Here is a 21,712-nt window from a genome sequence, read left to right on the forward strand (position 1 = left end):
CCTGTGCTTTCTGTAGACAGCGAGTCTTTCTTTTTGTCTCTCAGCTAAATGTAACAGCGCTGTGTTCAACTGAGTTGGGCCGGGCCACTGGGCTGACTCCCTGCACTGCCATGAACTGCGTGACAATAAGGAGGAGACAGATCTGAATTTCATAAACTGATACACAGACTGCAGTCGGTCTGTTGCATAAACATTTTAAGAAGTTTAGGTAACTGAGAAAGAAAAAGAAAATGTGCATGGGGTACAAACAGACTGAGCCCAATCAGGAAGCACCGTGGGATTGAAGATACTTAAATCTGAAGAAATCTTTGAAGAAATTTGTGTAAGCTTATTGTAATGGGCAAATGGGATAGCCCGCCTCCTACGGTACATCCCATGAACCTAAAACACCCTGAATGAAACATCAGTATTAAGTTTGGTCTATCACCCAAAGCAGCATTAGGTCTCTCCTCAGTTTGCTCCTTAATTCCATCTGAGTAATCCCACATTATTGCCCTCTAACAGTACCCTAAACGGAGAATAAAAAGTTTGCTCCCCTCTAGCAGTGTATTACCAGGAAACAACAGGCCCTCTCCTCATTAAGTTATAGATATAAATGCTCCAAAGCATGAAATTACCCCCGAGCCTCCCTCTCCAAATAACCTGGTTTGCAAACAAATGATCCGAGCACAAGCAGTAAAAGGCAGATTATTAAAATAATAGGAGGGATTTAAATTTGCATCCACAGAACAATTCAGCAAAGGACTGTGCAATTACTCCTCCCCCTCCTCTTCCCCTGTTCATTCCACCTTTCTACTGGCAAGCCGAGCCCCTTGCACTTTATTGTGTCCATCTGTTCGTTCAAAGAAACAGAGTTTGGTATCTTCAGGTGTGTCTGCATGTGGTCAAACACAGGTGTATGTGCACTTCTCTGCTAGTGTCTGGTCTACTGTTTACCTTAATCAAAGCCACAGTAAGTTTACTTGCTCGTACTCTCTTATTCTCCTTAGCTCACACCCTTATTTCTCTATTCCTGTCTTACACTATGATAAATATCTAACTTTATCCTGAGACAATAACAGTCCCTCCTCCTATGCTGGAGTAAATGGGGAGCGATGAGAGAGTGAGGTGAACAGGAACGGACAAGGCAAAGGGTGCTCAGGTCTGCATTACCTCTGAGTTATGGCCTCCATTTGCATCTCAATCAGCCTCTTTGGAGAGCCCACCACCTTGGTAACACCCCCATCACACCACAGCCACCGCGGGTAATCAGGGAGATTTAGTGGAACTGGCAACCTACCATGGGCACCCCCTGGCTGGGGCTCGCAGCTCATTCCCAGCCCCTGGTCTCGCTAAGGGCCCTCTGGGCCACATCCAAACACTGGAGAATGGCAGCACTTAACAAGACTGAGGAAGACCAAAATAGACGAGCAGCAGGAACAGGCCATAAAACAGAGGGAAAACAAAGCACCCGAGTGATTGTAATAGATGTTCTAGCATAGATGTCTGCATAGTGTTCTGTATCGCTGCCTCATTATAGCGGAAGGAAAAAAAAAAAGAAAACAAACTTGAACTTGTGACCTTAGGTGAAAACATTTTATCTCAGAGTTGATGATGGCACTGACACCATCCCACTGCTCCCCTGCAGCAAGATGCAGCAAGGCTCTCTCTAACATGTAATGGGAGTACGTGCACCCACAAACACAAACATGGACACGCGCGCGTACACGGCTACATGGTGTGATTTGCAGATAGTGAATGCTCCACTTGAGAGTTGCCTCTCTAGTTAGCGCTGTCTCATGGCTGAACCCTGCTAAGGTATTATTACCCACACTCAGCCCTATTGATATTGTGACTCCAGCATCTGTTCACCTCCTTGTTACTGCCTGGACCTCAGCACAGCCTCCTATCTGCCTGTGTGCATGGTGTGTGTGTGTATGTTCCCATTTCTTTGTGTGTGTGTGTGTGTGTGTGTGTGTGTGTGTGTGTGTGTGTGTGTGTGTGTGTGTGTGTGTGTGTGTGTGTATCCCAGACCTCTGGGGCAGAGAGTAGTCACTCTGCACAGTAGCAAGTGAGAGGCTGAGGAGGCTAATAGAGAAACACTCGACACACCAGGGGCCTAATCAACTGCGAAGTACGCGTACCCATAGCTCCAAATCTCTATCTAACACAAACGCACTCTGGCCTTTCTTCCTCTCTCTAATCTCACTGATACTCTAAACTCCACACTGCCTACACCGGTGCCACGTCGCACAAAGACTCTGTAAGCAAAGCTTGTAGAAAAAACAACAACTGGAAACCAAACTTAAGCTGCAAACACAGATGGCTCAGGTGAACACAGGGAAAAAGACTAAAGAAATGGGGGAAACAGGAGGAAAGTGAGGACTAAAGATGGAGAGACTCAGAACGAGGAGCTGAGTTTCAGTTATCAGAATCAAATATTAGTGGGGGAAAAAACTGGGGAGTGGGCAACATTAATCAAAGTGTTCACCTAGTGGGCAGCCATATGGCAGATCAGCACGCCAACAGTGCAAACTTGCTGATCTTCAGTAACGGGGTGCAATTAATTCCACTGGCTGCATTCATCTCTCCCTCACACACACACACACACACACACACACTGAAGAAAGGGAGGTAGAAAAGAAGGGGAGAGAACAGAGGATGGTTTGTTATGACTCTTTACTCTTACTGAACTCTTTCTTTCTCTCCCGAAGCAGAGGAATCAAACCCGAGTGATGAATGAGGTGGACACAAGGGCCTCAGGTAGCTGCTGTGGCGATGGTGGGGGGAGTGATGGAGGGTGGTACAAGAAAAAAAATTGAGAAATTAGGAAGCTGAGAGAGAAAGAGAGAAGGAGACAGTGGCAGAGAGAGGGGGGGGGGTTAGTTTATTCCAAGAATTTGCCATGGTGTTTGCGAGGCCTTTAAATCTATATTTATGTGTATGTTTATTGTCCACACCAAGACATCAGTGCACTCACGTATATCTTAATCTAAAGTAATACTCATTACGAGATATTAATGATTGCATTTACTAAAAGTTTATAGAGGAATTGTACTAACAACATCACTAAAATAACCATGTCAGTATGCCGTGATATTTATGAACCAACCTAATGAGTGGAAGGAACAATACAACTGGTCAAAAAATAGAGTCTCATAAATTCATTGTAAATCCCATTATCTGGCTCACATAATAGCACAACACTGTGTCTATTAAGGCCTTTCCAACTCTCTCAAAATCTTTGTTGTGCCCATAAAATCTGTTAAAAGGTGGCAAAAAAAAACTTTGTGACAATCTCAGGGCAGAAGTCTCTGTGCAAAATTAAACTAAATACAGTGTCTTCATTAGATATGAAGTCATTAAAATATAAATTAAACGTGCAAACATGACATGACTCTCAGTAATTTTTTCTTCAGTTGGATAAAGAAGGATTTTATGGGTAAGGATGGTCAGTGTTTAAGAATTCACTTGGTGAGCCGGCAGTATAAAGTGGTGAGCACAACCTGGCCACACACACAAACACACACCCTCACAGCTCTCAAACCTCTTTTGGTTTTATGTAAAATTAGCGTCTCCCCTGGCTCTTAACACAAGCTCATCTCCATTAGCCGCAACCTAGTAAAACTGACTCCTGCAAATGAGTTGTGGATATGCATTCCCCCGGCCCGCTCATCTCTCCCATCCATACAAATATACTGCTTCTGCAATCTCACGTCCATATCTCCGTAAGTCAGTTCATCCCATAGGCCTAGTCACCATACCACCCATACCAATATCATAAATGACTGTGGGGGAAGCCTTCATTAGGGCAGCAATGCCCCTCCACCCCGCTAATCAGGGCATTTTCTTTGTGCACATTGGGATGGTGCTTTATGGCCCAAATGGGGCTCCGTTAATGTGGAAGTACACATGCCTCCATGTCCTGTCTAGCCAGGTCGGCAGTTCCTGTATTTGGCCCTATTATAATCACGAGGCTTTTTTAATGAGCTATATTCATCTTGGTCATGCATCAAACACCACGTAGACATACAGTAACAGAACTAATGCAAAGACACGCAGAGTTAATTAGACTACAAAAAACACACTTGCCAAACATTGTGACGCAGCAGTGGAGCTTATCACCAACCTTTGGAGATATGAGGAAATGAATCATAAAATGAGTGTCAGGAAAGATATTTAGATGTCTTCATCTCTTACAAACGGGGTTGGACTTTCAGTACAGTCCGAGCAACATGGGTTTAAACCCACACGATGACAGCTGAATCATTGCAATGTCACAGTAAATTCTGTTACGTGTCCCCACAGTCTCTGTGCTTTTTCACATTCTGCTCTCGGCCCACTCATTCTTCTCAATCCCCCTCTCCGCGCCTCTGATCTCTCGATGTCCCCGTCTTTCTTTCTCTCCATCATCCCCCCCTTCACTCCCAGGCCTCGTTGACATTAACCTGGAGCACTCGCATTTTCCCATGGTTCTCCATGTTGCTCTCTGCATGTCAGAGCAGGGAGCTTTATGGCCCACATCCATCAGCGTCACATGCCAGGATTTATGGGAGATGGAGTCCAAACCTGATCGCTCTGAATCAGTCTTGCTGAAGCCGACCCCTGGGCCGCTGTGGGATATAATGGATGAGCATCTTTGCCCACCAGCCCCCACTTCCCTTCACTCTCTTCTCCTTCCACCTCTCTCCTCACCCATACTCCACACTACTCCCTTCATCTCTCATGATTTTACCTCTGCCCATCAGTCCAGTCCTCTTCCTTGCCCTAGTTGGCTCATCTTGGTCGTTCATTTAAACCTAATGGAGATTTGGTTACCAAAAAATTAATGAGGCAGACTCACTCAAGGAAATATTCAAGTGCACATGCACCAACATACACTCACGCAGACATAAGCTCATCATTCATTGCTCTGTGTAGGGTTTTATTTGGGCTAATTTATCATGACACTGTATTAATAGGCAGCAGTGCCCTTCAGAGGAGAGATGAGAGGTTCCAATTAACTCTGTTCACTGTTCGGTGCCACAGACAGACCTGTAGGAATGACGAAGGTCTGTCAAATTACTCTGCAACTCTCTGTGTATTACAGAACATCACAGTAAAAATGACAAGGGAGACGGACCTCAATGTTCCAGAGGTGCTGAAGTTAGATCTTATATTTTGTACAGGAGCTTTGTGCTTCTCCCTACAGCACTTAAAAATCTCTTTCCTCTAACTGAGTCTGAGCGCTTGTAGATTTTATTAGATGTATTTTGCTAGCTGATTACACAAACGTTAGCTCCATTAGTTGGTTGAAAACTATGTCTTTGCTGAGTTTCAAGCTGACTGTATGTGCTATTGTGCTAACAGACTAATGCCAAAGCCACAGAACATGCCCTAAGCAGATCCTCGTCAGGTCCCTGGAACATAAAGGTCCCCAAAGTCAATACAGAGCAGGACAGAGACGCTACCCTACACTCTGACTTAACATCCGGGGATTTTTTTCTAACTATCCTTATTGATAAAAGTGAACCCCAGTTACTGTAGCAGGTATTAGGCCAGTTAGTTAGACATGGTAACATTTGTAGTTTACTTTAGGACAGACAAAAACACTCAGACACGTTTCCTTACAGATTCTTGATAAGGACATCTCCAAACTCCTTGTATATAACTCTCTGGAACACTACTTAGGCATGTGGCGATTTCCAAAGCTTGACATAGTAATGGTTGCTAAGCTATGATTGGACATTCGCTGTTCAGGTGAGCATTTTTTACAAACAGTCGATAACTAAAATAGTAGAGCTCATGTTATCAATGTATGCATCATCCGATATGTGCTTAGATTTTTACAGTACGACGTGTTTAAAAGTGAACTGTCCACTCCAGGGGGAAAAAAATCACTCAATCCATTATGACAGCACTAGTGGAACAAAAAGTTCAAAGTTTGAGACTCATCAGCTGAGCCCCTGTGGTCTACATATAGAGCTGTGACTGAGGGAGTTATCTGAGGGAGGTTAAAGGTCAAACTGTGTTCACTGGTTTACAGCAAGTGTTATTAGAGTTATTTGATATATTTACCAAACCTGTTCACCTTCTAACCTGCCTCTCTATATAAAGCTGGTTATCTAAAAGTTGTACACACAAACACACAAACACACACACACTTCTCATTTCTCAGCTGGAACACGTGAAATAATATTGCCCTGCGGCCCCCCAAACAGGTCCGTACCCTAATAAAGGCTTTACACCATGAAAGAAACACAGTGAGGCAGCTCCGACACCTCTGAGCCTCCCTCAACATACAGACATACACACGCAGACGCGCACACACACACACGCAGACACACACACACACACACACACACACACACACACAGGGGCTGTGCCTGGTCACAGGTCAGGAGAGCCTGTAGCTCTCTGTGGTCCAGGGCAGCAGAGCCGCTTGAACCTGTAATATGCTCCTCTCTCCCCTGGTGCCACTTGTTGGGGGTTTTAGTGCAGGGGAAATTACACCTGCTCTCTAGCCTGAAACCAGTGTTGACACACAGAGACCACTGAGAACTGGGGATTGCGCACTCACAAATACACAGACACATGAGCACACAGGTAAACCTGAGAAGAACTCTGAATTCAGACAGAGGGAGAACATGTGAGTGTGTGGGTGTGCAGGTGTGATGTTGCATTTATACCCCCCAACATAAGCAATCAAAACAACATTTTATAGGAGGTGCTTCACACACCATTAAAACACTGGTACCGCTTTGAAAGTATGAGCAGCCCGAATAGCAATAACAGATTAACCGCCGTGCTCTCTATCCACCGTTCCCACAGACAAGAAGGAAAAGAATCAAGACCTTTGCCACAAAACACAGTATGCAGGGTGTGAAAATAAAGTAAACAGTCATTTATTTACTTCTTATACATAAGATCAATCTCATGTAATAAAGTTGTGCAACATTAGGATATATTATGCTGCTAATACTGTTCTGTAGGTCTAATCATTTGCCAATGTGTAGGCTTAATCACTGGTTAGATGTGGAGGCCGCTTCATCATCGAAATGCAACTAAAATGAACACAACATCTAGCCTACTCTGCAAGTCAAATGTGAGCTGAGAGATAATCATTGATGTGGGGCAAGAGAGAATGAAACTAATAAAAAGGCAGTGTATCAAAGTAACGCAGTTAAGCATTGGTCACGTGAGGGCAACTACGCCACAACTCCGGTATTCTCTAAATGAATCCCCCTCGTCCCATGCTTGATTTATGGACCTGTAAAAACACACGTTGTTTTTAATCTACTGCTGCCTGAATCTTCCCCTCTAATGAAATGTGGATCTGTGTGTGTGTGTAGGTGTGTTTGTGTGTTTGATAATGATGTATGGGCTGAGGTCTGATTCTTTGAGCATGAATTTTCTCTCTGATAAATATGCATTCAGTTACACAGACTGATTAAGCTGTAAACCAGTGTTAACTCTGTGTCAAAGCACATATAAACACACATATACATACTTACATGTGCGCACACACATGCACATGCAAGCATGCACACACAACTCCCCAGAAAATAATGATAGCAGTGCCTGGGGCAGGATTGTTTGGATGCCTGGAGCAGTTCACTGATATCAATTCCATGAGACCTGACTGCAGAGGATATCCTATAAACACAAGACAAGGCTCAGAGACACAGCCGTATCAGCAAAAGCCACAAAGTTACAGAGTCAAGAATGATTTGCAAAGTTCTGCACCAAAATTGATGGGGAAATAAAATTCTACATACATTCATGACTGTTCGAAAGTTTGGACTCGCCTGCCACAAAAGCTTGATTTTCTTACAGTGAGATGGCTGAGAGGACTGCTCTATATTTCTGAATGGCCTTTCGTGCTTTTAGGTTGTATAATCCTCTTTACAAATAGATTAGAGTATAGATATTTTAAATGTATAGTCGTTTTGTACAGAGAACAAAACGCTGCACAAGGGTCAACCCGAAAGAGACAAATATCTGTCTGAACAACAGTTCAATAAGATTATAAGAAATCATCAATCACTGATAAAAGACTTTGAAATTTAACATTAAAATCTGTGCAGATTTAAATAGGTTTAGGGTTGGCCAACAGTGCCTATAGCTAGTTTGCATTAATAGGCATGTTGCTTTTGCAAAGATATTCTTAAAAACTTCTGAGTCTTGGCTCAGCGTTATCGGAATTGGATCAGGAAATATCAGCTGAACTTACCATGGACAGATAAATCACAGTTTAATCATGTTCAATCTGACCGCTGAGTGGACTGCAGAGGGCCTAAAGAAAAACAGGGTTCCCAAAATATCTATTGTTCAGTTGCACCGTTGTGGTTCAATTATGATCCCAGGTCAAATATGCTTTTCTTAGCTGGAAATTCAAAACCAAAAGGTATTCTCCCCTCTCATGTAACACTGTGGGCACTTTGACTAAATAGATGTTTATACAGGGCTACTGTATAACTTGTAACTTCTTGTCACAATTTTGCAGTGTAAACTGTGAGCCAGACTCAGATTTAGAAGCTGGGTACATAAAAAAAACAAAGCCAGAACACAATAGTCAGAGTATCAGAGTTTAGTCCATGAATCCACCTGGATCGTCTCAGTTTCAAAGACGTTTCAGACTGACTGTGGAGGTTTGCCCAATACGAGCATCAGCTAAATGGAAAAACTGGATACAGGGCCGGATCCTGACTGAATGTGGCCTAACACATACACGCACACATAGTCATTAAATTTCCCTCTCATGTCTGAATATACTCTGGGTGGGTTATGAAAGATGATGAGAGACAGGATCAGACAATTTAAATCTCACAGAGACATCAAACACAGAATTATATCTAATTAGTCTATTGCATCTCCTATGAACTTTATCATGGGATCCGAGAGCCTGTGCTAATTTCAAACTGTACTAAAGATGCTAAAAGAGTTTTGGGTAATATCGGATAAATGTTATAGCCAGCTGCCAGATGGTTTTCTGCATTCAACATTACTATGTTTGCTTGTTTGGCAGACATCAACTGAGCCTGAGTCTATTTGGCTGCAGCTTATTACAACTGGCTCATCTCCTGATTTAAAACATTACAGTGTGTGCTGGACTTGTCTCTCTGTGGTCAGCACTTCTCAGACTTCAATAAAAACATTCTCTGCTGGCAGAGAGAAAAAGAGGGAGAGAAAGAGTGAAAGCGATCCAAGCAACCTCTCACCTCTCTCATCATAAGAAGCCCTCGTCCCAGGGCTATGAGCCCTCCTTCAGAGGGGCGAGTGAAAGAGTGAAGGATGAGAGTCTGTCAGGTTCAAACAACAAAGAGGTGCTGCCTTACACATCCTTCCTCAACCTGTCCCCTTCAGTGGCAGTGACATCATTTAAATCATTTAAATCCTCCCGAACATGACCTATGGCAAGTGACCCGTCATTCTAACACACACACCTCCATGTGAGACGACTGCGGAACTGCTTATTTAGCAGAAAATACCACCCGGCTAACTATGTGATTTATTCAAAATTATTCCTCTACGGTGCTCCTTCACACAGAGCATTTGCCCATAGTTCACTGTGGTCCAGGCAATTAGGAGCAGGCCACACCTCTTCAAGAGACAGAGCACCTGGCTATAGCAGACAGACATAAGGAGGAGGAGAGCTGAGCGGCGCACAGCTTTTCACAACGGCCCGGAATAACTAAGCAGAGCAGTGAGGGAGAGTGAGGGAGTGAGGAATGCAAGCCAGGCACTTTAGGATTCATTTAGGTTCCCCCCATCTCCCTGGTCACTTTATTAGCAGTCTGGGAAGAGTGATGCATGTCCCAAAGCTATGCAAAATGCATAATCAAGCATTTAAATACACACCATGTGAATGGCCAATGTGCATGCACGTGCATGTACATGTGCACACATACTGTACTTGTGGAGTGTATTACATAGATGCACAATCATACACACACACACACACAAAAAATGCTTACTACAGTAAAACCTCAAGGTATTACTCTTACGTACTCTTACACATTTATACTAACCGTCTATACTACAACAAAGCCTCCTTTAGTATTCCCACAAGCTGCATTGTGACCGTCACCTGTGTAATGTAAAGAAATCCTCAGTGGTATATTACAGTAAATCCTATTGCAGTTGCTGAGCTTTGTGCAGTCGTTTGTTGGAAGAATCAGAGTTGGGTAAATTTGAGGAGAAAGGGGTTTCCTCATCAAATTTACATATCGCAATTCTACCCTCATCCCATCCATCCTTTCCGCTCTCTTCAGCGCCAAGCCAATGTAGGCCGTAGTTGGGGGACGTGGGACCTTTTTATTCCCAGTCTACAGACAGAATGCAGGTAGGAAACGAAACAAATAAATAAGTAAATAAAGACAGATGAGAAGGTCTCTCTGGGGAGGCGAACGCGTGCTACTAATATGTGAGGAAACAGAGCGATTTGCACAATGCCTCATCCAGGAAATAAGGGATAGCCGCCACTCCCTTCAATGATTCAGTGGATGCACATGAGATTGGAGGAGAGGATTGGGAGAGCAGGAAAAGGGGGAAGTGCAGGTATAATGTTGGTATAGTCTGGGGACAATCTGAAAAGGGGCTCTAGGGCTGCTTAAGTACGAGCTTCAACATCACCAACAACAATCTCCACTGGATTTATCTGAGCTTTAACAGTGGTGTGTCAGCAAAACCACATGCAAAAAAAAAATTACTTAACTTTCCTTATGCTTTTTAATGAAAGAAAGTGCACCATGTGAGACATCCTAAAGTGCCATAAAAAGGTATGCTTGTTTTAATTAAAGCAGTTGTTGTTTTGGCATTAGTTGCGAGAAAATGCTTGTTTTATGTTGTTGAAACATTTTAGGCAGTTGTGAAATTAAAACAGGAAAACAATAATAAAAGGACAAACAAGTCAAGTTTAAAATCCTGCAAAATATGAGGCCTAAAAATTATGAACTATGATCTACTGGTCTTTCCGGCTGCAGAGAAGAGCACTACAGACCTGCTCACTGACCTGGGAAATGGGCTGCGATTTCCTTAATCAGTTCGGGAGAGAGAAGAAAAATTTAAAAAGTGGTACAGAATGAAAGGGTGAACAGAGGGGGGCAAAAGTCTTTTAAGGTCTTTTCTGATACAACAAAAGAAAACAAGAAAGAGCCATGGAGCGAGGGAAGAGAGGGGAAGAGTGACTAAAAGAGCAGCATCCTGAGGCCCTGGAGGGGGGATGCAACTGACCAGGTCAGCATTTCACATGTGTCACTTCCTGTTGGCCATATCGGGAGGAGCATGGCATGGCATGGTGGCCAGCGGGTCACAGAACCTGTCAGAGTGACACACGAGGTTATGCACCGGGCAAACGCACACACACTTTTAATACGCAAACAAGTGCAATTCAGGTTAAATGTAGAGCGAGGGTGACACAGAAAGGGGGCAGAATGCATTCATGACCGAATGAATGCAGTCATACAAGTAGTTTTCTAGAAGAAATGCGGGACTCTCATCAGTAATCACAGGATATGAGGAGGGAAAAGCCAGATTTATGTACTGGCATCTTCAAGAAGAGGATTTAATCTTTTTCTGTCTTTCAAGACCGTTTCACCTCGGCTTTGTGAAAATCCAGTGTTTTCACCTGAAATTGCAGACGATGGGAGAGGATCACTGTGTCTCATTGATTCTGATGTCACCTTATCCTACAGTCAGTTCATGTAGATTATCTATATATATACATTTCTATAGATCCAAAGGCTTGAATCCGACTGGCGAAAAAGTGGCGAAAGTGGAGGTTTGTAGTGTGTTTCCTTTGTCTGGTTTTCATATCTAGCAGAGGAACTGTCTGTCTATCAAATGGTCTGCCTGCCCATATGAGTGACCGCTGCTTATCGCCTCTCAGTCCGCCTGTCTCGCTGTGCTTCTCTGGCCTGTGTTAATGTTGCTGTTTGACATTGCAAGCAAGCATGCTTTTTTTTTTTCTCCCAGCAGCCTCAGTGGACACTGAGCTTTAGCCTAATTGGTTCCAGAGCAGACCCTGACAGAACTCTCCTCAGCGGCACACAGCCATATTAATACCCCCCTGCCACACACACACACACACGCACACACACACACACAACAAAAACAAGCACAGCAATCAGTGACTAGCTCGCTAATTAACACCCTTACAAAGCATCTCATTAGCATGTGTAGTAGAAAGGGGCAGTAGGGGAAATAAGCATTTTGGATTAAAAAAAGAGAAAAGAAATTACAAAATAAGACCATGTATGGCTGTGTGTGTGTGTGTGTATGTGTATGTGTGATCATTGTATTCTACTCAGGGGCCAAGGGCCTTGGTTGGCCCACCAAGCAGTGGGCTGTATCTCAAGGGAGTCCATTACAGCTCTCTAAGGGAGACATTGGAGTCAAAGATAAGCAGAATTTTAAAGGCAATCAGGAAAAATAAATCTCTGGCACGCAGGCAACACTTTGGTTGTTAACCAGCAACTTAACCTGCCTGCACTGTGAGCGGAATAGGAGATGGATAGGTCAGGGGCTGTGGGAAAATAGCTAAGTTAAGTCATAGTTAAGGCAGAGAGTACGAGCTGCAGAGCTGAGAGATTTGCACAGTAGAGTTACCTTAAGCACTACGGAACTATAGTAAGACACGAAATATATCTTAAGCCACAAAATCAAATTTGTTAAGTGTACATGAATCAAAGCATTTGGCTCTACAAATCTATCCGTCTTGGTACAAATCTGTTACCACACTCTCAGCATATACTCTATCCATCTTCACATCTCTCCCAGCACCCATCTGCTGCTTAATCCCCTCCTGTTTTTACTGTGGCTTCATCACTGCCTGTAAAAGCACCCCCCTTTGAACCCTATAAAGGCAACCAGCATCAGGCTTATTGTAAAACACAATCATAAGGTAAATGTTTATCCCCTCTCCGCCACTCTAAACTCCCCTAATGAGCCTGCTGGAGAGGGCTTCACCTCACAGCTCGACTATAGAGGAAGACAAAACAACACGTTCTGCTCAGATTAAGCCTGCGGTGGGAATGCAGCTCAAGTCCCATCATGAAAACAGTGTGTAGCATAAACACAGCGAGAAACTAATTTTATGATAAAAAAAAAAAAAAAAAAAAAAAAAGAAAAATCAGCAAAAACACAAAACAATCTCTAAAGTGTCAAATGAGCTCCGTAATGTCAAACATGGATGTAATACTTTCATAGAGTACAGGACAGATTTTTTTCATCTGTAAATTGTATTGTTCTGTTAATGATGGTTCCTGGCACAGATGGGTTGGCTGGTTGGCTGGGAAGGATAAGCCCTCTGACCCTGCTCTTCCTAACAGCCAGTGGCCACTCTGACCTACCCATTATCCAACGGTGACCCCACTATTATACCCACTGACAGTACACGGTGCTACGCTGTACGGCACCGCCCGGCGCTGCGGATGAGCCATCACTCTCACCTCTGGGCTGCGACGCTATAGCCCACACAGCCAGAGACACACAGAGAGAGTTAGAGAAAGAGAGTTCAGAGTAATAGTAAGCAGGTAGTTAGAGGGCAGAGGTCCCGTGCAATCGGGACAGCAGTTCCACTCCTGGCAGCCAGAGCGGAACTCTGAGAAGGACCTGGAAGTAGATATGATGACCTTTTGTACAGAGGACCCCAAAATATACCCTCTTATCAAAATGACCTTAACGCAGGAGCATGGGAAGGCGAGCAGAGTCCATCCATCATCTTAAAGATTAATCCTCCTCTCTATTCTTCTCCCGAATCTATTAATAATGTCGCCGGAGGGGAGAATTTGCGGCAAAGATTTATTCTGATATTGTGACTTTTATTCATTAGCCTATAACAGGGGGATTCCTTGAGAAGGAAATATGGAGTGAGCTTAGGGAATGCTAATTCACAACTCACGCTCCATTTGAACTATGCAGAACTGTTATCTCAATCATTTAATTTGCTGACAATCTGCACATGCCACATGCCAATGTGCCACAAATAGGGAGCATTATCATTTACGCTGCGGAGGTCACCGACCATTTGATCTTTTAAAGCGGCCTCCGTTTTGTTCATTTGCAAACATTTAACAACATCGCGGACGATTCTGTGGCAGGTGTGAAGCTTAGAAAATCAATTTGACTGCAAAATCTGGTACTTGGATCAGAGCTTTTCCTCACTCATTTAGACAAAGCAGCTACATTAATAGATCTGTACACTGGATTTCACACTGCAGAGCAGCACTGACAGCCCCAGGGGCATACTTCAATTAGAGACTTGGGTGAGTTTAAACACTGCAGATCTACTCTCGCTCAAAGGCGTTTGTCTCCCCCCTTTCTGGCTCCCCCTCTTTTCCTCCTGTCTCAGCCGCTCTCTCTCTCTCCATATCTGCGCTGAGCACTCACTCTCCTTCTTCTTCAAGTCCTGGTCTCTGTAATCAACCCAGTGCTAATGGCTTATTCTTTCTGCTCCAGCACCCACATTTCACTTGTTTATTTTCCCACACTCGTAAATCTGGGGACGCGTCACAAGCGCAGCGATATTAGAGCAATAATCTCAGGTAATTATCAGATGCCCTCTCTCTCTCTCTCTCTCTCTCTCTCTCTCTCTCTCTCCCCTTCCTTCCCACCCTTCAACTCTCTCTCTCTTTCATGCTTCACACAAAGACACCAATACAGAGGTTTCTTTACCTTTCCTGGGGAGCGTGCAGGCAGTGTTTGTGAAAACCTAAACATCAATACTTGGACTTTCTTTCTCATCTAGAAAGAGGTTTCTCTTTAATAAGAGAGACCTGGATATGTGGATCATATAAACAATGTACTTCATGTCATGACACATGAATTAATGCAACATCAAGTGGATTTTTATTTACACACAAATTTGTCTCAGAGAGACTGGGTTATGGAAAAAAAAAACAAGTCAAGATGTCTAAAAGAAGAGAAAGGATCCCTCTGCCAGGATAGAAACTCATAAACTAGGTCTTGTATACACTTCAGGAGAAAAAAGCTGCTGTATATGAGGTTTGGCTGCATAGACAATACTTGTTAAGAGAGACAATTCCTTGTTGGATTGCTCTTTGTCTCAGAGAAAGTTGTTGACTTAACCAGGCTTAAAGAGTTTCAAGGAAAAGAGCTTCTTAAAGATTCATCTACTTACCCACTCCTGTTGTATGGAGCTAACTGCCTTGCTGGCCCGGGAAAGGTTTCGACACGCCAGGATCACATGGGCACCATGCAGAGCAAAAGACCTGGCTGTCTCAAAGCCTGAGACATGATCGGGGTAGACGGAGAGACAGACAGATAGACAGACAAAGAAAAGAGGAGAAGAAAAAAAGAATGAAAGCGAGCAATGCTTCAAAGATTAGTTTTTTTCTGAAGATAACTTTGATTCTCAGGGGTTGAATCTAATAGGGCGGTGGGGGTGGTGATGGTAGGGGTGCGAGCTAAAATCCCTATCAATTTTCCATATAATTTCTTTCATTGAGTAACCCAGTGGTCTAGTAGACGGAGTTAATCATTTCTCTCTGAAGTGATGAAACTGATTGAATTATTGTGGTTCAAGACTTCTTCCTCCCCTCTTAGATAAAGTTTTGGATCGTGTGACCGCTGGCCCTCGAGAGGGTACCGCTGTTCATACCGGGTTAGAGGAAGGGAGGTCGGTTGTTAATTATGTTGGTAATTAGACAACAATGGCACTAATTATGAAAACATGGCTCATTATAGAGGGACTCAAATGAACAATCGAACAAACATGACATTCAGATTGAACCCTGGCGTGATATTTCAGCACATCAAAGAGCCTCTGATAAGGACATTCCTCCCATGAAACGAGGTCCACAGATACATACAGAATTTATCTGTACAAGACTACTTCATGGCTCCATCCAAATCATGTATTCACGATAAAAATGACAAGAACTGAAGTCTAAATGGGTCATTTCAACCCATAGGTTGAATAAATTTATGAGATTCTCTTTTTTTTTCCTCAGCCGTATTTTTATTTCCTTTGACATTTACTATCCTTCAAAATGCCGTGGAAAAGTTCAACAGCACAGAGCAGCATCACATCATTCAGTCCCACTTCTACAGTAAATACAAACCACATGTAGATATACGCATGCATACAGCGCGTAGAGTGTCCTGTCCTGATTGATAAACTGACGGGTGCAATAATTGATTGTGGCAAAGAGGGTCTTAGAGGCAGAGTGTATCAGAGGGTGGATTAATATGAACTGTAATTAGATTATATGTCTTAATCTGATTTTCATTAAGAGCAAAACTGGGAGGCCTAATTGTGAGGAGAGTGTTAAAGACTAATATCTATTAAAACTCAAAATTGGAGTCGGATTGGAAGCCCTCTCTGACAAGTGAAGCATGGAATTAAATTATATGACACCTTATTAGGTGTAATGGAGGGGACTGTGGCTGTGAGCGGAGATCATTTCACTCACAGGAAATGGAAATGAAAATAAAAACAATATGACAAGAAGAAGAAAAATAGGACTGTGTGACTCCGGGAGTAAACATGGGCTTTGAATTCGCAGGTGTAGCAGCAGCAGGCTTTAGAAGAAAAGGTCACAAAAGCTCCTTAATGTCATAAAAAAAAAATGAATTTTCCTTTCAAGTTAACCTAAAGACTAATGTAAAAATGCGAAGGATATGTCTTGTTTTAAGGTTAAAGCATATTCATAATTTGTGTGCAGAAGCCTAAATTTGCAATTGTTTAAAAAAAAAAGGAATTCCAAACATGTCATAATTTAAAAGCTTTTTTTCCCCAGCTCTTTAAATTAGACAAGAGTATGAGCTGCTGGTAAACAACAACACCTCACACTCACTTGTTGTGTGTACAAACCATGAAAGTGAAATTAATCGACACCAGTGTTTTCCATAATGGAGAACAAATTAGAATATGGCAGCAACAACAGCAGCAGCACTGAAGCCATGTTTTTCCAATGACAAATAACAAGGGCTTGACATTAATTGTGAAATAACGAGAGTGGCGTTGCTGTAACAGAGACTCCCCGCCCTCTCACCCATGTTGCCGGTAGAGAGGGCTGCACTGAAATGAGTTCCTGGTCAGGTGTACAACAAAGAGAGCCTGTTTCAGCAGTGTACGCTGATGGTGGAACATGACAAGAGGTCAGACGAAGGTTTCTTCTGCTCTGGTGGATCGACAGACGCCATAAGCTGTTTTGCAACACACACAAGTCCTCACTATGATGCCGGGCTGTAATGATCTTTCAGGTTCTTTTGTCTAATCGTGGTAAAAACAGATGTATTAGAAGATCGGAACACTGTCTAAAAAGGTGGAAGATGAAGATGACGCCTTTTCCATCAGGTTAAAGCAGATCCTCTGCAGATTGTGTGCATGCTCAGTCTGAGGATTCACAACGTAACAAAGATACAGTAAATGTCTCAGCTATTGTTGAAAATTTGTTTTACTGTAATGTATAAAATGCATAAAAAAATGTGTAAAATGTCCATTAAGCAGTGAATGCTCTTCATGGTACATTAGGATCCTGGCCCTACTGATATCCCCCCAATAATGAGTGTGATTTAGTGATTTCACGCTTTGTTTGTCCTCCCTGGCCCGCCGCCCCTCTCTGGATCCCACTCGTACACAGGTGTATTGGCTCAATGTAATGAGATCATTACCAGCCTCGTCAGTAAACGTGTTTATTTGGCAAACGGAGCTGCCTGCTCCTTCTCTTGATCTGCATCCAAAGAGGCATTTAACTAAAATAAGCTCCGTAGTACAATTGGGCAAACAGAAGTCAATTCAGATCATTACAAGACCTGTGGGTAAACATGTCGGGTTCCCACAATCCCCCTTTCGACAGATCTGAATTTGTGCTCAAATAAGAAAAACACAAGAGCAACACAGAGCATGAACAGACTCCACATCAGCGCACCGCAATGAATTACATGGCATTTTTAACTGTAATGCACTACATAAAAATATGTTGTGTGTTATATTTCTGAAGCAATGAATAAATGTGATAAATATGTGACATTTAATTACACTGTTTATGTCTGTGTCTCTCTGACTAGTTTAATTTGGTGCAGTCAACCTGATTTATGCGTCAAAATTCGCTGGTTAGTTTGGCATTTATAAATTTATAGATTTATTGAGGGTGTTGTGGATCACGTGCAAGCTGCAGTCCCCCTCTATCGGGTGCAATGATGCCACTGCACTTCCTAAATTCCTGCTTTTTACCCCTAAAATCATTTCACATCCCACTATAACTCTAGAGGTGTGTCCAAAATCCCTCTCTGCTGATTATTTAGTGTACTATATTTACTGTAATTCTGAATGTACTGGCACTATTTAGTGCAAACAACAACAGAAAAAAGTACTGTCCGCGGGATGCACACTGTTCTTTCTGAATCCACAATAAAGCGCATAAAAGGCTTCTCAAATGGGTGTGTGGTGATGCTACAAGGGGAAAAAAGGAGGGGAGCTGTCAAAAGCAGAAGAGTGAGGAAAATTTATTATGATAACCATGTGCACAAATACGGGCTTGGATCAGCAGCTACTCTGCAATGCAACATGTTTCCAGCTTGGCGCTCTGTCTCATGCATCAAGAGGTCACTGCTAACGTGTCTCTGGAAACCTAAATATAAAGCAGGAAGTGACGTGATAAATTGGGTTAAAAAAAGTGATCTTTTTATTTTATTAATGCCACTGAGTGCCTGTATTTGTGCATACATTTAGCATAATAAATGCACTTGATGGTTCCAATCCTATTTACTTTGCATTATCACTTTCTGCCAACAATCCCACAATTTTATGGATGCAAATATTACAGTCGTTTAAGAGGTCATATTACAGTCTACACCTGTCGGGGTTGACACAAAATAATGATTCTTGAGAATCTGAAACATTTATTTACATATCACTACAGAGTAAACTACTGAGTGTGTTTTATATAGAGTGAACGCAGTCCGACACACCCTAACTCCTGACTGTCTCAGTGATGAGTGTGCCCGTTCCTGCTGCTGCCGCTGTGTATTTCTTGTCCCAAGAAGTGAGGAACGGCACAACCCCCCCACTCTTTCTGACTTTTAAGATCCCCTCTAATTCCCCTCCATTAGTCCAAGAGGAGGGAGATGTCACCCCAAAAGTGGGATGTATGGTTAGTAATTACAGCCCAAGGTTGAGCTGTTCCAGGCGAGAGCACTGGAGTGGTTCTATTACCCCTCCCTGTCCCCTTCTGCCTCCTTCCTACCCCCCCAACTGCTGTCTCACCATCCATGCAGCTCTATCTAGTACCCACCCATCCCCAATCTCTTCCTCTGACCCTCTGTGTCAACCTCCAACTCCCTACACAATCTCTCATCATGGCCTCACGTCGCACTGGTCACCCCTGCTCCTCCTGTGGCCTTACCTGACTAGCTCACACACACACACACACACACACACACACACACATTCAAGGAGGTGAGTAAACTTGATAAACACCAAATCACACACATGCACAAGGATAAACACAGAGCCCAGACGCCTGCTCATGTACACATATCTCCTGAGCATCGGGGCTATTTTCATCACTGTCATCAACCCCATCCCCCCATCATGTAACTTTCATCCCCTCATCATCTGCAGACTGTAAACTCAATAGGTCTATAAACTACTTGACTACACACAATAACCCAGTACCCTTTCATTTTATTTTACCTACAGCCTTTAAGCACATATATGTATTCCATCCTCTCTCTCTAACCACTTCAGTTCTATTATATTAGAGCTGTAATCATTATTGAACCCTTCTGGCCTCCAGCATAACACTCTTTGCATGTTACACCAGTTTGAGTCTGCATAGCAAATTTCATCCAAGGTTAATAAAGTTAAATAATTTGACTAACCAACCATAACTGGTTCTCATTACGTAGCCAATAAACACATTCATCAGAGAGGACGTGAAATGCCCGTTGAAAAAAAATAAAGCTCTCCTTCGATTTCCTCGGCGGCTCAGTTCACAAGCTGACACAGAGGAGAGGCAGAGCGGGACGCGGGCCGGCTGGCCGCCCACCCAGTGGACACATACACAAAATATTATCAGACTTCTGAATATAAACACAGATACACCCTGGATGTCATCTGAACCACACGCAGCCACTCAGAGACACACACTCTGAGACACAGGCACCGCATGCCACCCTCACCAGGAACATCTTTTTATCCATCTAATTCCTCCCACTATGAATAATGCATTTGCTTCCTTACCGAGGCTCGGGTTTAACGCATCGCTGCGCGGGTCTTTAAGGGGGTCCTTATTCATAAACAGCAGTGCAGTAAATACCAGAGCTTTGCAGCCAATTTAATGGCAGTTATGCTTAACAAATCTGCCTCAATCTAATGATCAGCCACAAAGCTAGGCTATGGGTTTAATCTGCACACAGAGGCTCCCCCAGCTCTGCGACTCACTGAATATGCTTAGGGATCTCTCCATCCAGAGAGAGGAGAGCACCGGCCTGACACTTAATCCTCCCAACACAACACCGGGATCAACACAAACATAGAACAATGTTAGTCTTTCATGAATAAGAATAACATTCTCAAGTCCTAAAACACTGCGGAGACGATGCATAGAGATGCTGAAACATTATGAAGCGCTCTTTTTCCAAATCCTTGCTATTCCCTGTCTGGACTGCCTGAGTCTTTTCTGCTTCTTATTCCAGCATTGACCCCGCATCTAAACAACAATACCATGTGGAATTTAGTGCATGCATTTAGACTGAGTAGAGCTTTGCAGCTGAAAACGTAATATTGCTCTATAAGTCACTGTGTATGAGCAAAAAAGTTCACATAAAATTCTAATGTTGACTTCAAAAGAATAAACACTACAAATGTAGAATAATGTAAGTTAGGGATTGTAAAATTTAAAAAAAAAAAAAGTTGGTCATGTGTTTGTCTAGAAATAGAAAAAAACAGATATTTGAAGTGAAGTCACCCCTAAATATTCGTTTCTACTGAATTGGGATTAAAATAGCACATGGAACATAGTTTTGCCTACCTGACATTTTTTTATTTGAGTGAGACAGAGGGTCAATATGTTATTTCTGACCGCTCCTCAACATATGTTCTGCTGACAACGTCACACCTGCTCTAAGAGTCTGCGAGACTGACGCTGCTCCCCAGGTAGGAGGACATATGTATGCAGCTACACATAGGTCCCAAAAGAGATGTCACAGGGCAAAGATGACTGCATGTGCTAAGAGAGCAAAATATAAATATAATCTTGCCTCCACAGGAAAAAATATTTTAGGAAAGTGCTTATGCTTGGAAAAAAATAGACCGGTAAAAATAAACAATAAAAATCAGAGAGATTCTAATTTTTTAAAGATATACCGTGAACTCATTTTAAATGAAAAAATTAAGATATTTTTTTTCTCTGAACTCAGTAGGTGCCAGAGATATCATGACAATGGCCCTTTAAGGACAACTGCTCCATGGACCCCTGGCCAGTAAATAACCTGAGAGTTAGTTGATAGGAGGGGAATTAGAGCCAGAGCAGGAGTATGTAATGGGGATGGATAGGAGGCTCAGGCCTGGGTCAAAGCCGCTTAGGAATCAATGTAGAGGTACAGGTGTACAACCACAGGTCTATAAGAGTAAGAAAACCTTTAAAGAGAAGGGGAGAGAGAGAGCGAGAGAAGTAGAAATAGGGGGAAAACAAACTGCGATCATTCATTTCCATTATCACAATTAAAAACACCATTCAGGTTGCTACTGGTTTTTAATTTACAAAAGAAAGCAGAGAGAGGA

General features: G+C 42.9%; 1 protein-coding gene across 3 annotated transcripts in view; it reads right to left on the reverse strand.

Annotated features, from left to right (window-relative positions):
- The window catches only part of wwox (WW domain containing oxidoreductase), a 126,555-nt gene that overhangs the window by 100,237 nt on the left and 4,606 nt on the right, over nt 1-21,712 (reverse strand). For 2 of the 3 annotated variants that reach the window (XM_027272771.1, XM_027272772.1), the window contains exon 5: nt 15,101-15,207. In XM_027272771.1, coding sequence (XP_027128572.1) covers nt 15,101-15,207 — 107 coding nt within the window. Of the gene's footprint in view, nt 1-7,566; nt 7,615-15,100; nt 15,208-21,712 lie in introns of those variants that run through there. The other variant, XM_027272773.1, reaches the window with a different exon arrangement.

This window comes from Larimichthys crocea, chromosome XXI, assembly GCF_000972845.2.
Source record: "Larimichthys crocea isolate SSNF chromosome XXI, L_crocea_2.0, whole genome shotgun sequence".
Classification (NCBI taxonomy): domain Eukaryota; kingdom Metazoa; phylum Chordata; class Actinopteri; family Sciaenidae; genus Larimichthys; species Larimichthys crocea.